This window comes from Trichosurus vulpecula, chromosome 1 (assembly GCF_011100635.1).
Source record: "Trichosurus vulpecula isolate mTriVul1 chromosome 1, mTriVul1.pri, whole genome shotgun sequence".
NCBI classification, from domain to species: domain Eukaryota; kingdom Metazoa; phylum Chordata; class Mammalia; order Diprotodontia; family Phalangeridae; genus Trichosurus; species Trichosurus vulpecula.
The window spans coordinates 247,932,341-247,947,069 of NC_050573.1; the positions used below are offsets into that span (position 1 = coordinate 247,932,341).

The 14,729-nt window shown below is 36.2% G+C and overlaps 1 protein-coding gene across 1 annotated transcript in view; it reads right to left on the reverse strand.

Moving 5' to 3' along the window:
- The window catches only part of CHST9 (carbohydrate sulfotransferase 9), a 295,944-nt gene extending 281,426 nt beyond the window's left edge, over positions 1–14,518 (reverse strand). The window contains exon 1 of the mRNA XM_036741794.1: positions 14,359–14,518. Coding sequence (XP_036597689.1) covers positions 14,359–14,518 — 160 coding nt within the window. The remainder of the gene's footprint in view (positions 1–14,358) is intronic.
- Positions 14,519–14,729: the final 211 nt, after the last annotated feature.

The window sequence follows — 14,729 nt, forward strand, 5'->3', positions numbered from 1 at the left end:
GTGATGAATTTGGGAATCTTAAAGGACATCTGGTTTGAGATGCCTAAGCTACAATTGTGGATACAGGACTGGAGCTCAAGTGAGAAGCTAGGGATAGAGATATAGATCTGGGAATCATCTGCACAGAGATGATGATTTAACTTGTAAAGAGTTGATGACATCACAGTGTAAGAATATTAAGAGATTATAGGAAAAGAGATAAGAACCCAAGCAAGATCCTTGGAGAACATCTAGGGTTAGTGGGCACGATGCAGATATAGATTAAGCAAAGGAGAGAGAAGGGACAGGCAGATTTGAGCAGAACCAGGAGAGAACAGTCTCATGGAAACTTAGAGGAGAGTATATCCAGGAAGGGGAGGTGATCAGCAGAGTCAAGTGTCACTGAGAGATCAAGATGGATGAGGACTGAGAAAATGCCACTAGATCTGGGAAGGTAACTGGAGAGAGGGTAGTTTTAGTTGAATGGTGGAGTCAAAAGTCAGATTGCAGAGGGGTTAGAACTGAGAAGAAAGGAAAAGGAGACACTCAGTGTACCCATCTTTCATGAGGAGTTTATACACAAATGGGAGAGAAGATTAAAGATAACAGCTATACAGGATCAAGAGCAGTATTTTGTTCTGTTTTTAAAGACAAAGGAGACATAAACATGTTTATAGACATCAGGGAAGGAGTCAATAGGTAAAGATTGAGAGAGATAAAGAGAGACAAAGAAGATGAGAGAGTGGGAAGGACAGTGGGTGCAATTTACTCTAGAATTCTAGAGGGGATGGTGTCAAAAGCACATACGGAAGACAAGGAGAGGCATGACTTTATCTGAGACTAGAGTGAAAAAGACTTGGTGGGGGAATATGTCTGAGGGATGTGACATGAGGAGGAGAGGCTCTCTGAAAATGTTCTAGATTTATTTGTTTATTTGTGATGAGGCCAGAGTGAAGGGAATGGAGATCATGGTAAGAACAAAGAACACAGTTAAGGAGATCATGAGGCATGTGGAAAGATGTAATGATGAAAAATTATGATAAGTAGCAGTTTCATAATTTGTGAGTAAGAAAGGGGAATACTTCTAAGTGTTGGCAAGAAGGTGCTGGCAAGATCAAAGGTATGGCCATATCTGTAATCATCTTTTTGAATCTTAAGTCATTTCTAATTTGGAGTCACACAAGTCACAACAGCAATAGCACCATATTCTAGCAGGTTGAACCTCTGGGAAAGACCTATTAGACTGTTTAGTCTAATCTTGTGCCTCCTTCCACAGGCCTCTCTCCACCTATGGATACTCTGCTTGGATTTACTTTGTAATGGTGAACATATTCTCATTCCCTTATACTTGCCCCATCCCAGTTATTCTAAACACCCTTCTTCTGATATTCAAACCCTGTTCTTCATCCTCAACTCATCACTCCCTCATATCCACCCTTTTCAACCCTAACCCTTCTGTCATTGTTCAGTTTCTTCTAGGTGCTTCCATTTTGGTCATCAAGTCAGCTATGCTTCATTCCCCTACCAGCTGTGCTTCTGACTCTGTCTTTTGACTACAGAAGCTGCCTTCTCATTTGGGGACTTCCCTCAGGTCCTTCTCACCCTGAATTGTCCCTCTTCCCTGCTGGACGTATATATATATATATATATATATATATATATATATATATATATATATATATATATATTTGTGTGTATATGTGTATGTATGTATATGTATGTGTACACATATGTATATATATATGTATGTAAATATTCTTACTAATTTATGTTCTTATGATTCAACTGTGAACACAGAGGTTAGTAAAATTTTGTATACTATCTACCTTAGGTTGAAGGAATAGATGGAACATAGAATTTAGAGCTGAAATCCACCTTAGAAATTGTTTAGTTCAAACTTCTCTTTTTATTAAATGGTAATCTGAGTTCTACAGAGGTTAGTTGACTTGTCCAAGGTCATATAGGCAGAGTAGAACAGAGCTAGGATTCTAACCCAGGTCTTCTGACTCTAAATTCAGGTCTCTTTCCACTATCCCATGTTGCCTTACTGATATTTCATTTCAAGCACAAGGTCCTTGTTTTTTAAAATTGGCCTAAGCAAACACAGAATGTTTGTGAGCCTTAAAGCAGTACATAAAAGTGAGTTGTAATTATTTAAAAGTAATCCATGTTAAATTTTCAGGTTTTACTTGTCTTTACTCTGCAATAAGCTAGTGATATTGAAACTTCCCATTAAACATCTTAGATGCTTGTTTTTACATTTGAAAGCTTCCTTTGAAAAACAAAATAACAGTATAAGTTGTCCCCAAGGACATGATTCTGCAATATTCTACCATTTCTATTCAAGTTGGGCCTCCTGCATCAGCAGTTCTCTCATTGAGCAGCTGGAAGTGCAAATGGAGAGCATCAAAAGTACATTTTTACTCCTGTTGGTGCTTCCAGCCTCTAATGTACTGGTCCAGATATTGGAATGTTCATTTAAGTCAGTTTAGGAAATGGGCCAACATTTTAAAAGTAACTTGAGTTTTCTTGGCTTTTTTCCATTTGACAAAAAGCATAGAAAAGTTAAGAACATGAGAGGAAGGCCCTTAAATGTGGGGTACCCCTATTGCAAAGTACAGAAATGAGAGTAACATAGGATGGGCAGTCATGAATGGGTTACATGACCTGTATCATTAAAAGGAAGAACCATATAGATCAGATAATCAATACAGTGGATTCTTGATGGATTGTTTTCTGGACCGAGAAAAAAAAATTAAGAAAAGACAGTCAGATAGTGTGGAGGAGAACCAGGAGAGAAAGATGTCATGAAAACCTAGTAGAGATTATGTTTGGGAGGAGCAGATGATAAACAGGCTGGAGGAGAACCAGGAGAAAACAGTCTCGTGAAAATTTAGAGGAGAGTATATCCAGGAAGAGCAGATGATCAACAGTGTCAAATGCAACTGAGGCATTAGGAAGGATGAGGAATAGGGTCATTTCATTCAGAAATTAAGAGATCATTGGTAACTTGTGATAGGGTAGTTTTAGTTGAATAATGAAGCCAGAAGCCACATTTCAAAAGGTTTAGAATTGAGTGAAATAAAAGGAAGCAGGGACACTGAATATAAATATCTTTCAGAAGAATTTATCTTTGTGGGATAAAGTGGTAGTAGGAGACACTGCTTCAGATAGGCAATGTGATACTGAGAGGAATCAAGAGACACAGGATCTAGTGGGTGAGGAATCCAATCAAATGACCTAAGCTTTTAACTAAGCCTGGCATCAGAATCTACTTGATCTTTTGCTGGTCACATTGCAGCTCTAGGTTCTCAACATCATCATCTATGGAATAAAAAGGTTGGCCTATATCTAGCTCTGAAAAGTCTGTGCTAGAAAAAATTATCAGGTTCAAGTGAGGTGATACTATGTATCAAATCAGAGCAGGCTAGTAGAGCTAACTGGTCTATCAAAGTGAATTATTTATCAAGTGAGGTTTTGAAACTTGTACTCAAAAGTTAGTACTAATGACCTGGTAATTATTTTAATGGATTTTCAATGAACTGTGGCATACTTGGCTGGCATATCAATATTTAGTAGTAATGTGAGAGCAGGTGTTCTAATGAGAAGACTCACCTGTTAAGAGTTTTGTTAAAATCTCTTTCACTGGGTGAATACGTGTTTCTGGGTACATTTTTCTTGTTGTTATTCAGTTGTTTCAGTCATATCTGACTCTTCATGACACCATTTCAGGTTTTCTTGTCAAAGATAATGGAGTGATTTGCCATTTTCTTCTCCAGTTCCTTTTACAGATGAGGAAACTGAGGCAAACAGGGTTAAGTGACTTGCCCAGGGTCACACAGCTAGTGTCAGAGGCCAGATTTGAACAAGTCTTCCTGACTTCAGGCCCAGCCCTCTTTCCATTTCTCAGTCTAGCTTCATTTTTTTGGCACACGTGGCTTACACATCAACAAATGACTTTAGTCAATCAATCTTACATTAAGCATCTACTATATACCAGACACTGTGTTAAGTGCTTAGGATATAAAGAAAGGCAAAAACAAAAACAAAAACCTAAAACAATAAAACAAACACAAAAGGAACTTAAGTCCTTAACTGCCCCTAAGAAACTTAGCTTTCTAATGTCTTTGTTCTGTCTTGAGTAAAGGAAAGTAAAATGATGGCAGGTTGGGGGAGGGAGGTTCAGGTGGAAGGTTAACCAGTTTTTATTAAGCCCTTATGTGACAAGTACCGTTCTAAGTTCTGGGGATACAAAGAAAGGGAAAGATAATTTCTCTAAGTCTAAAGGATCTCACAGTTGAATGGGGCAGGTATTTGCAATATACATACACACACACACACACACATATATATATATATATATATATATATATATATATATATATATATATATATATATATATATATATATATAGAGAGAGAGAGAGAGAGAGAGAGAGAGAGAGAGAGAGAGAGAGAGAGGAAGGGAGAGAGAGATTAATAGGGAAAAGCAGCCAGGAAAACTGAGTGTTGGATATAAGCTAAAAGTAGTCATAGAATACTGAGCTTTGTTGATGGAAAAGATCTTAGAAGCCTTCCATCCCAACTCCTTTATTTTAAGGATGAGGAAACTAAGATCCAGGAAAGTTTAGAGACTTCACACAGCTAGTTAATCACAGATCTGGGATGAGCAGATACATTTCCTGACATTCAATACTCATTTTACTTTGCCAGTGTCTCCCCAGTGAAAAGTTACTGAACCTGTGCTTTCTCTATTTCTTTATGGCTTTCTGAGACATTGAATTGAGAAATTAGGCTGGAGTTACTATACCCAGTATGTATTGTGCTACTGGGAATTATGAAAGAACATTCCAGGTGGGTATGAGTGGAGTATGTGGCGTTGGTGACTTATAATGTCCAGTTGGCACTGTCATCTCAGGACTTTCTAAACTAGGCTCAGTGATTTCTTCAGTATAGAGTACTTCTTGTACCCATCTACTTTTGACAAGTGAATGAATGACAATGAATGAAAAAGAAAATATTAAACGCTATGTATCAAGCGTACCATATTAAGGAAATCAATAAGGTAATATCTGAGGCCTTTATATGGTCCATTTTAATTCCTGATTGAGGTATAAACATCCTTTTTTTGTATTAGTGAAGGTGGGGTACTGAAGATAGTGATAGGAAAACGTGGTGAAGAACTACCTAACATTTAGAATGGTCAAAATTTGAAGATATTTTAATGGTGGCTAGATTAACACTGGCTGGTCATGTTGTATAGGGGATTTATAATTCCATTAGAGAATAGTTAGATTGGATAACTTACGAGGGGTCTTTCAATGGAGATTCTATAATGTGAGTCTTTTTTGTGGTTGCTTAATAAACATTTATTAAAGATGACCCAAAAGTATTAAGCCAAACTGCACAAAAGTTGCTTCAAACTCAATTTAATAGTTATTAAGTATCTACTGTGTGTAAGGCATTTGGTAGATATTGAAGATACAAAGATCAATACATAACGATCCTTAACCTCAAAATTTTTATTTTTTCTTGAAATTCTAAGTAATACTTAATGGTAATGATTTTGTTAATAACAAATGAGTCCTGACTTCTTTTATTAAGCTGTGTGGAAGGAGCCTTGCCTGGCTCTGATATCAGAGGACCTGGGGGCTAATTCTATCTCTGAGGCTAATTACCTGTATGAACTTTGGCAACTCACCTAACCAACATGGCCCTCAGTTTTTTTTTTTCATTTGTAAAATAAGAGGGTTGAGCTAGACGGTTTTTGAAGTCTTTCAGCTATAGAAGTATGATATTATGATTCATATACTCTCTTCTCATCCTTCAGTATATATATATACACACACACACACACATATATATGTATATATACACACATGAATACATACATATGTGTACATATGTATGTATATATATATTGCATATTATATACAATCCATATAATATACACTATGATATGATTCTCTATCATCACTGGGTACTATCATTCTAAATCTGTCTTTGAGGCAGACTAACCTTCTGTGTATGATGTCACATGTTGTATAGTATAGATATAACATATATTTGTTAAATGAATGGATTTATTATTTTCAGCTATATTAGTAGATATTTCCTATATGATTGGAAGTCATATTAGTTAATATAAATTAAATCGTGGAAGGTTCTCAAGGGGCTATGGCTAAATTGGTCTTCTATTCCTGGGCAAAGAGAAAGTTGTTCGTGACACTTCTCCACTGTAGCTGGTTTCCTGAAGTTATCATTAACCTGTTTCCTGCTCCACATCCCCCCAAAACCCAAAAGACAAAACCTTTTCTATATTTGGAATTGTTTCTTCTTGATCATACCTCTAGTATCAATGTCCCCCCCAAAAGTTAATTTACTCAACTTTGGAATCCCCATTTCTTCCCACCCTCCACCTCTGGGGTTAACTATCCTAAGTAATTACTGAGTGAATGCAAATTCACTAAACCCTTACATGTAGGAAGCTCCAACTCAGGGATCTTGCCATCTGCCCTGCCCGCTTTCCCTTTCTCTCCCTCTTGCTCTGGGAACGTAATTAAATAAATAGTGCTATTGATTCCAGAAAGGCATGTCAATCACTTACTTCACAACTTCCCTTATCATCGCTGTGACTTACCAGATCTTTATCTCACTTCCCTTGCCATGACTTCCCCATATGCTTTCCTTTCCTCTATTACAATATAGTTAGAATGTAAGATCCTTCAGGACATTTGTAGTTGTACTCCTAGTACCTAGCACAGTATATGAAACATATATTAATACATAATTTTCATTAATTTATCCATTATTATAAACAGAAGTTGATTTAAGATTAAAACCAAATTTCTAACCCTATACAATTTTTTAAAAGACCATATCCATAAGTTTCCTTTCTGTAGTTCATAATTATTATTTTTTAGCTTGAAAGACAGTGTCTAACAACAACCAAAAATACTTCCAAAATCTTCATCACATAGCCTTGTATCCTATTTTATTGGTGCCTGGACTATGAAATATCTGACTTTAGAAACTGACAGATATTTTCATATATTTTTAATTAAGAAATCATGCCATCTATGTACACAGAAATACAATAACTACTATCCTGTGTAATTGTAGACTTCAAGGACAATTTAAGGAAGCCCAATTTTTCATAAAAACTCCATTAAATTTTCATGCAAAGATGGACAAAAAGAACACAAAAAGTCCTCACACATTAAAAATTGCTTTCTTATAGTTCGATTGTACACAGATACATAACTTTTACTCTAGCAATATCACATAAAAGTTTGACAAGATTAATAGGTAGGCTTCAAAAGAAAATAACACCTTCAGAAAGGTTCAGGACAAAGGCATGTCTGTAACTGGCTGGAAATTCAAAGCTGCTTAGTTTTTTAGAAAGAGCAAACTGAAGTCTACTTCGGAACTCCCTAAGCATGGAGGCTGATTAGATTCTGAGCACCACAATCTCTTCCTTGAGAAAAAAGCAACAGGGAAAGCTTTATTATTGCTTAAAGCTAGAAGCTGTGAAGCCATTTCCCCCAGCTATGAAACTCAAATAGCAGAGTTAAAACACAGCCAGGGGCTATTAAGATTCAGTCTGCGTTCAAAAAAAAATAATAAACTATTTAGATCTGCTTTTAGTCTCTGTTGCCATGGATGGTAGCATGTTTGGTCTGACTGAAGTAAAAGATATGACTGTCAGAGTGGCTTCTCACCTCCCTGATCACATAAGACACAATATTTAGCTCAAAGGACATCCTAGTCTTGCTGGATTTGGTTTGGGAAATAGCTTCACATTATTGCCTTTGCCAAAAATAACCATGTCAGCAATTCATTGTATACTGCACTATCCTAGATACCATCCAAAGATTGGTATCACTGAAGGTAAAGGCTAGATTAAAGCTTATTGGGCAGGTGGTAGAGAGGAGAGACTTCCAGCAAAACATGCCAGAAATATATAGCCTATGATATCCTTTTCAAATGAGATTCTATTAGTCAGGAATATCAAATGCATTGCTGCCTTTTGAATATGATGCTGACAGATTCTTAAGTGAATTTGGTCAGAAGGGGATGGAAGTCTTAACTTCATGGAAATCAGAGAGAATTAAGAATTAGGGATCCCAAAATTGTTTTTGAGTTTAAAGTTAGCCAAGTTAAGAAAATGATAAGTTGAAAGCTAAAGAGTTACTAGTTTTAAAGAAAAGTCGTTAAACAGCTTCATACATAGACTTTTAAAAAATGAGACAAAATCTACTCTTACCCATTTGATCTCTCCCATACCTAACCAAGTTGACACCATCCTATGTCACTGGATCTAGAAAACATTTTTATGTTCCAATAATAAACTCACTCAGAGATTTTCATGTGGAAAGCTAATAAAATAACGTGAAGGGGTGGAACAGGCTAATTTCTTTGAGACCCTGAAGATGTAGATGGTCTAAATTGTATGGTTGGGACAAAAGATTTTCATATTGATGGGGAAAAATGTGATGATTAGTGTTGCTTTCAGGAATATCTTTCCTCTTGTCTTCTCTATCACTCAGTTTCACATAGATGCCTTGGAGGACTGAATAGCCCCTGATTACATATCCCAAGAGATAGGGGAGATGTGAGGAAGGATAGATAGACCAGGTTCACCTGGTGAATGTTCATGATATTAGAAAAGTCCCGAGGAGTAGAGCCTTGGTTAGGTCATGCTGAGCTCTAGGAGATCAGGTTAGTCCTTGAGCTGGTCTGCAGTGGTTTAGGTCATCTGTGGATTAAGATCAGCTAAGGCAGTGTGGTGATATGGAAAGAACACTGGATTAGGAACGAGAAGTAGGGGAGAAGCAGAGCGATAGAAGGGACAGAACATTTGATTAGGAGTTAAGTCTTGATCTGAGTTTCACTTCAGAAACTTGATCATGGGCTTATCATCACTTAATCTCCCAGTGACTCAGTTCCCTCTTTGGTAAAAAGGGGATAGTGATAATACTTGTACCACCTACCTCAAAACATTATTCAGGGAAAAATACTTTGCAAATGTAGTCTACAAGATCCTTTTCAAATGAGATTCTGTTATTCAGGAATATAAAATGCTTTGCTGCCTTTTGACCATGATGCTGACAGATTCTTAACTGAATTTGGTGAGAAGGGGATGGAAGTCTTAACTTCATGGAAATCAGAGAGAATTAAGAATTAATTAAACATGTGATGTGTTAATAATTCAAATCCTAGCTCTGCTGTTTGTCACGTATGAGACATTAGGCACTAATAATAAAAACGTACATAAATCTGTTTGCAGTTTGCAAGTTGCTTTTCTTATAAACTCTCTTGAGGCAAGTCACACAATAGGTTATTATATCTATTATAGGCATATAGGTTATTATAGAAATAAGTTATTATATCTATTTTGTAGATAAGAAAACTAACGCTCATCGAGGTTAAAAGATTTGCCCATAGTCATACTAGAGCTAGTTAGTCTTAGACGTGAGATTCCAACTCAAGTCCTTTGACTCCCAATTTAATGGCTTTTTTTCATACCTCAAATAATTTAACCTCTTTGAGACTTAGTTTTCTAATCTGTGAAATGAGGAAGTTGGATTATGTGACGTCTATGGTCTCTCAGAACATGGATTTGGTTATACAAAAGCTAAATATTGGTAGAGAGAATTCAATTCTATTTTTAGATATCCCCTCACCAGCTGAAAAAAAAATCCTCTATTTTTATCTTTTAATTAAATAAACCAAGGGAGTATAGGAAGGTAACTGTAAATAGTAAAGAGATTTTAATTAGAAAAACCCAGGTAAAATTGGCAAGACTCAGTAAATGTTCCACATTTTATTAAGTTCTCAAGGCCTCAGGTAAAACGGACTAGAAGGACTTAACAATTCAATGAGCTAAAACTGAAACGCTCATATATTCAAAACTATCTAGGTTTTTTTAAACTCACAACATGGTTAAATGCACCACATGCAGAGCATCTCATAAACCAAAATTAGGCTAGTTTTTTTTACCCCAATAGAAATGCATATGTACTTAGGTATTTTGCATGAGACTTCATAAGAGTCAAAGAAACAAAGAATCCTAGCATAACAAGACCTCAGGGGTCACTCGGTCTAACCCACACGTAAATAGGAATGCTTTTTGCAAAATACCTGCCCTATTCTCACCCAGCCACTGTTTAAAAGCCTGTAGTAGTGAGGAACTCATATCTCATGAAGCAGCCCATCTGTCCTAACACAGAACAGCTCAATCTGCATACAATATGCTGGAAATGATCTGACTAGGTCAGGGGGCAGATACCTTTGTTCTGGACATTTGGACTTTCTTCATGCAGGCTAAATTCACAATAATACTTTGTTGGCCATGTCAGAAGGATGATTACTATAGAATCTGCAGTTTACCCAAATGCATCTTACAGCTAGTAAGGGTCTGAAGACAGCTAGAAATGAACTCCAAGCCCAGCTGTCTTCCTCAGACCTTATATGACTTGCCTCAGACACTTATTAGCTATGTGACCTTGGTTAAGCAAGTCATTTATCCTGTCTGCCTCTGTTTCCTCCTCTGTAAAATGAGGATAATAAAAGCACTTACCTTCTAGGGTTGTTATAAGGATAAAATGAGATCATAATTATAAGCCTTAAAATGGTATAAAAAACTTCGTAAACCTTGAAGTACTATAAAAATTCTACTTAGCTCTTATTGCATTTGGCTCATCATTCCTTTTTTGTGAAGATCCTTTCGGAGTCTGATTTTTATATGCAACATGACATTTATCTCCTTCCACTTCAGGTCATCTCAAAATTTGAAAAGCAGGCTACCTTTAACTTTATCTAAGTCACTGATAAAACTGTTGAGCAGCTAAGGGTTAAGGATAGTTCCTTGGGGCATCCTATTAGATATCTCCCATCTCTCTTTATATGTAATTAGTGCCATTTTTTCAGAATATACTGTTTTTGTCATTATTCCTTAGTTTAAGTCACATCTGACTCTTTGTGACCCCATTTGAGGTTTTCTTGGCAAAGATACTGGAGCAATTTGCCATTTCCTTCTCTAGCTTTTTTTTTTAAAGATGAGAAAGCTGAGGCAAAAGGGTTAAGTGACTTGCCCAGGGTCACATAGCTAATAAGCATCTGAGACTGAATTTGGGCTCAGGTCTTCCTCACTCCGGGTTCCATACTGTATCCACTGTGCCACCTAGTTGTTTATATACTGCATATATGTACATCATTCACATGCACATGTTGGTATGTATATACAGAATTAGAGCACTGATTAAATGCTAGCGTCAAATTGTATACAATCCAGAATTTGGGTGGTCAAAAATATTGCTTATACTTGGAACAATAAGGCATTTTTCAGTTTAAAAATTGGAAAGTCTGTCTCTTGTCAACACTTGATATGTCTCATAGTCTTTAGGGGAGAGAATGTCAAAGAGTTTAAAGATAGGTTAGGAATGATCTAAAGATTTAATACTATGCAATAGAAGTCAGCTCAAGTGGCTTAGGATAGTCTTGAGCATGCAACTTTGACAATGAAATAATAGATCATTCCACTGATTGATTGACAAAGAACAGGGGAAGACATCTATTAGATAGAGCAACGTGGCTGAACAGAGAGCTTACCTACAATTTAATTTATGTGTATAGGGATATGCACATACGGTACCTTTTCCCTTTCGTAGAGATCTTATTTTAATGACATGGACTCTATTAGGGCCAATGGATTTGTGATTTAATTGATATGGGTTCTCCATCCAAAGGTACAGTTCACAACCCGTTCATGACTTTCCATTCCCTTTACTTGTCCCTAGAAACAGAGGCTAGATCTGTGATTTCATTGGTTCAGGGAACTCCTGAGTAGAGAAATTCTTTCTACCAATGCATGTTGTCACCTTCTCTACAACTTATATTTTTTGAGTTGTTTAGATCCAGTGACTTAATGCTATTTACCTCAGTTTCCTCCCCTGTAAAATGAACTGGAGAAGGAAATAGCAAACTGTTCCTGCACCTTTGCCAAGAAAATCCCAAATGGGGTCACAAAGAGTTGAAGATTTGAATACGCTAAAAAATGACTGAAAAGCATTGAGAGGTTAAGTGACTTGCCTAGGGTTACATAGGCATTATTTGTCAAAGGTGTGCTTCACAGCAGCCTCTCTTTCTACTATGCTATTTTATCTTTCATGACTTGTCCACAACCTTTCATAAATCTTCTAGAAGCAATATGCTGGGAACCTTTCAATCTCTTCACTATTGTGTGGGCACCAGTGGATACAACCTTTAGAGATGCAAAATGCTTTCATGTTAACATCTCTATTGATAATTATTCCCATTTTACAGATGAAAAAATGGAGAACTAGAAAGGGTAAGTGCTTTACCTGAGGTCTCATCAACTGATAGAGGTATTTTCTGTTTAAAAAAGAAGGCTGTATTTAGAGCTGCTTCTAAAATTATTTGAAACACATAAATTACATATTTGTAGAGATTTGTTAAATTGGGAATTTATTGGATTGTAATCTAGCTATAATCTAGCTATAATCATCTTTATATGACAATATTGTGGTAGTATAATCTAGGAAAATTGTTCTTCATTAACATAGGCAGCAAAAGGCATCACAATTTCTGTTTTAATTCTTTGGGTGCTGGGTAATTTGATTACTCTGGCTTATGAATTGTTTATGAAATATGGGAGAATTCCTTCTAAAGTAACTGACTGATTTGTAAAGGACCCCCAAGAAATGCACATAAAAAACAACAAAAGAATAAAAAATAATGGTTCCCCAACCCCACATTTAAAACTAACATGAGGAAAGCCATTCTTCAAAACTATCTCACAATCCCCAGCTGACCCTCTTTCATTTCAAGATTTTCTATAAATTACAACAAAACTCATCTTGGGAATTTCATAGTTATCACTTTTTCAATCTCTGTAGAGCTGCAATATCTTTGAGGGCAGGGGCTGCAATGGTCACATTAATGTATCCTTCAGTACTAAGTCTGATGTTTCCTTATCTGTAGTTGTTCAACTATCATTGACTGAATAAACTTATATTCTTTTTACAACAGAATTGTCTGTGACTATGTACATTGGGGCAGCTAGGTGGCACAGTGAATAGAACGCTGGGCCTGGAGTCAGGAAAACTCATCTTCCTGAGTTCAAATATAGCTTCAGATTTTTACTAGTTGTGTAACTCTGGACAATCACTTAATCCTGTTTGCCTCAGTTTCCTGGAAAAGGAAATGGCTAGTCACTCAAATATCATTGCCAAGAAAACCCCAAATGGGGTCACAAAGAGTCAGACATGACTGAAAATTACTGAACAACAATGCACACATTTTATTTAATATGCCAGAATAATGCAATAATAGTGCATTGGACCTATGCCATGGTGCTGCCTTACAAGATAAAGCCACCTTATAATGAGGTCCTTTTAGAACTTCAGTGAATAGAGTTAATTGCAAACTTTTAGTTATGTATGTTAACAGGAACAACTCAAAGCAATATCACATGACTTCATTCATTAAAATACTTTTATTGGTAATAAAATCTAATGATAGATACTATCCAGAAAGCAGAATTAGGCCTAGCTTCTGCCCATTAGACTTAGTTACCATGAAAAAAGACCCAGGGGAAGAATTAACAATTGGAATAATGATTTAAATTACCTTATCTGTTCTTGTCAGTCCTGTAACGTTCCACAAAGAAGATTCTTACATATTTTAAATGATTCTATTTTTAAATGTCAATAATGGGACACTATCAGTAAAGCATTTTTTCTGATTATGTTAATTCTCTGTAGTATTATAAATCCATAATGCATCCGTAACAGTGGAAAACAAGTCTTACATGTACAAGTCTTATAAGTCTATATGTATCTAAGCATTTTACCCAACTTATAAGAGAACTATTCCTAGTGAAATTAAGTACAGAAGAGTAGAAAAGAGAATTATGACTAACTAGTTTTTGATAGACAGAAAAGACTAATAGGATATATATGCATATGTGTGTGTGTATCCTTTTTTTCCCTTGGAGGTGATGTTATGGACCGCTATCACTACTACATATATTGGTAATAGTGACAGAATTTCCTTTATCCTTCTGCAATTGTGGCCATGCCAATGGAGCTTCCTCCTCCTCAAAAAATGATCTTAGAAAGGAAAGACTAGTGAGTATAAGCCTGGGAGCTGGAGATCATGCTGGCAGCCAGATGGAAAGAAACAATGTGTCCAGAAATAGATTTTGTGTGACCTGGCATACATCAAAGGCAGTCAAGAAAGATCAACAGCAATTCAATCTATTTTCTTGGTTAATTTAAGAAAAAAATTCTTAATTCCTATAAGCATTTTTACTTATCTTATAGAAAAGAAGTGTATATATCCACGCATTATTACCTGTATGCTGCTCTTCAATCCATGCTTGTAGATACATGAAGAGGAGCAGACCTGCTACTCCAAACATCAGCACAGACAGAAAGACTTGTTTCAAATTCATGACCATTTCAGATGGTTGCATTTTTGCTCCTCTGTGAATACCACATGATTTTCCTCCCATGTATTCTCAATTTAATCTTGTTCTCTACAGCATCTTTTTCTTCAGTATCCTAAAAAGTGGACAGATAAAGCATTGTGATTCTTTGGTGATACTTCTTTATGGATGTTCTGTGAAACACAGAGGATATCTGCAATACTGAATGTTTAAATGGACACTGGTGTTATGGAACTGATAACCTTCAGGAATCTATTCCTCAAGGGGTACATGTCCC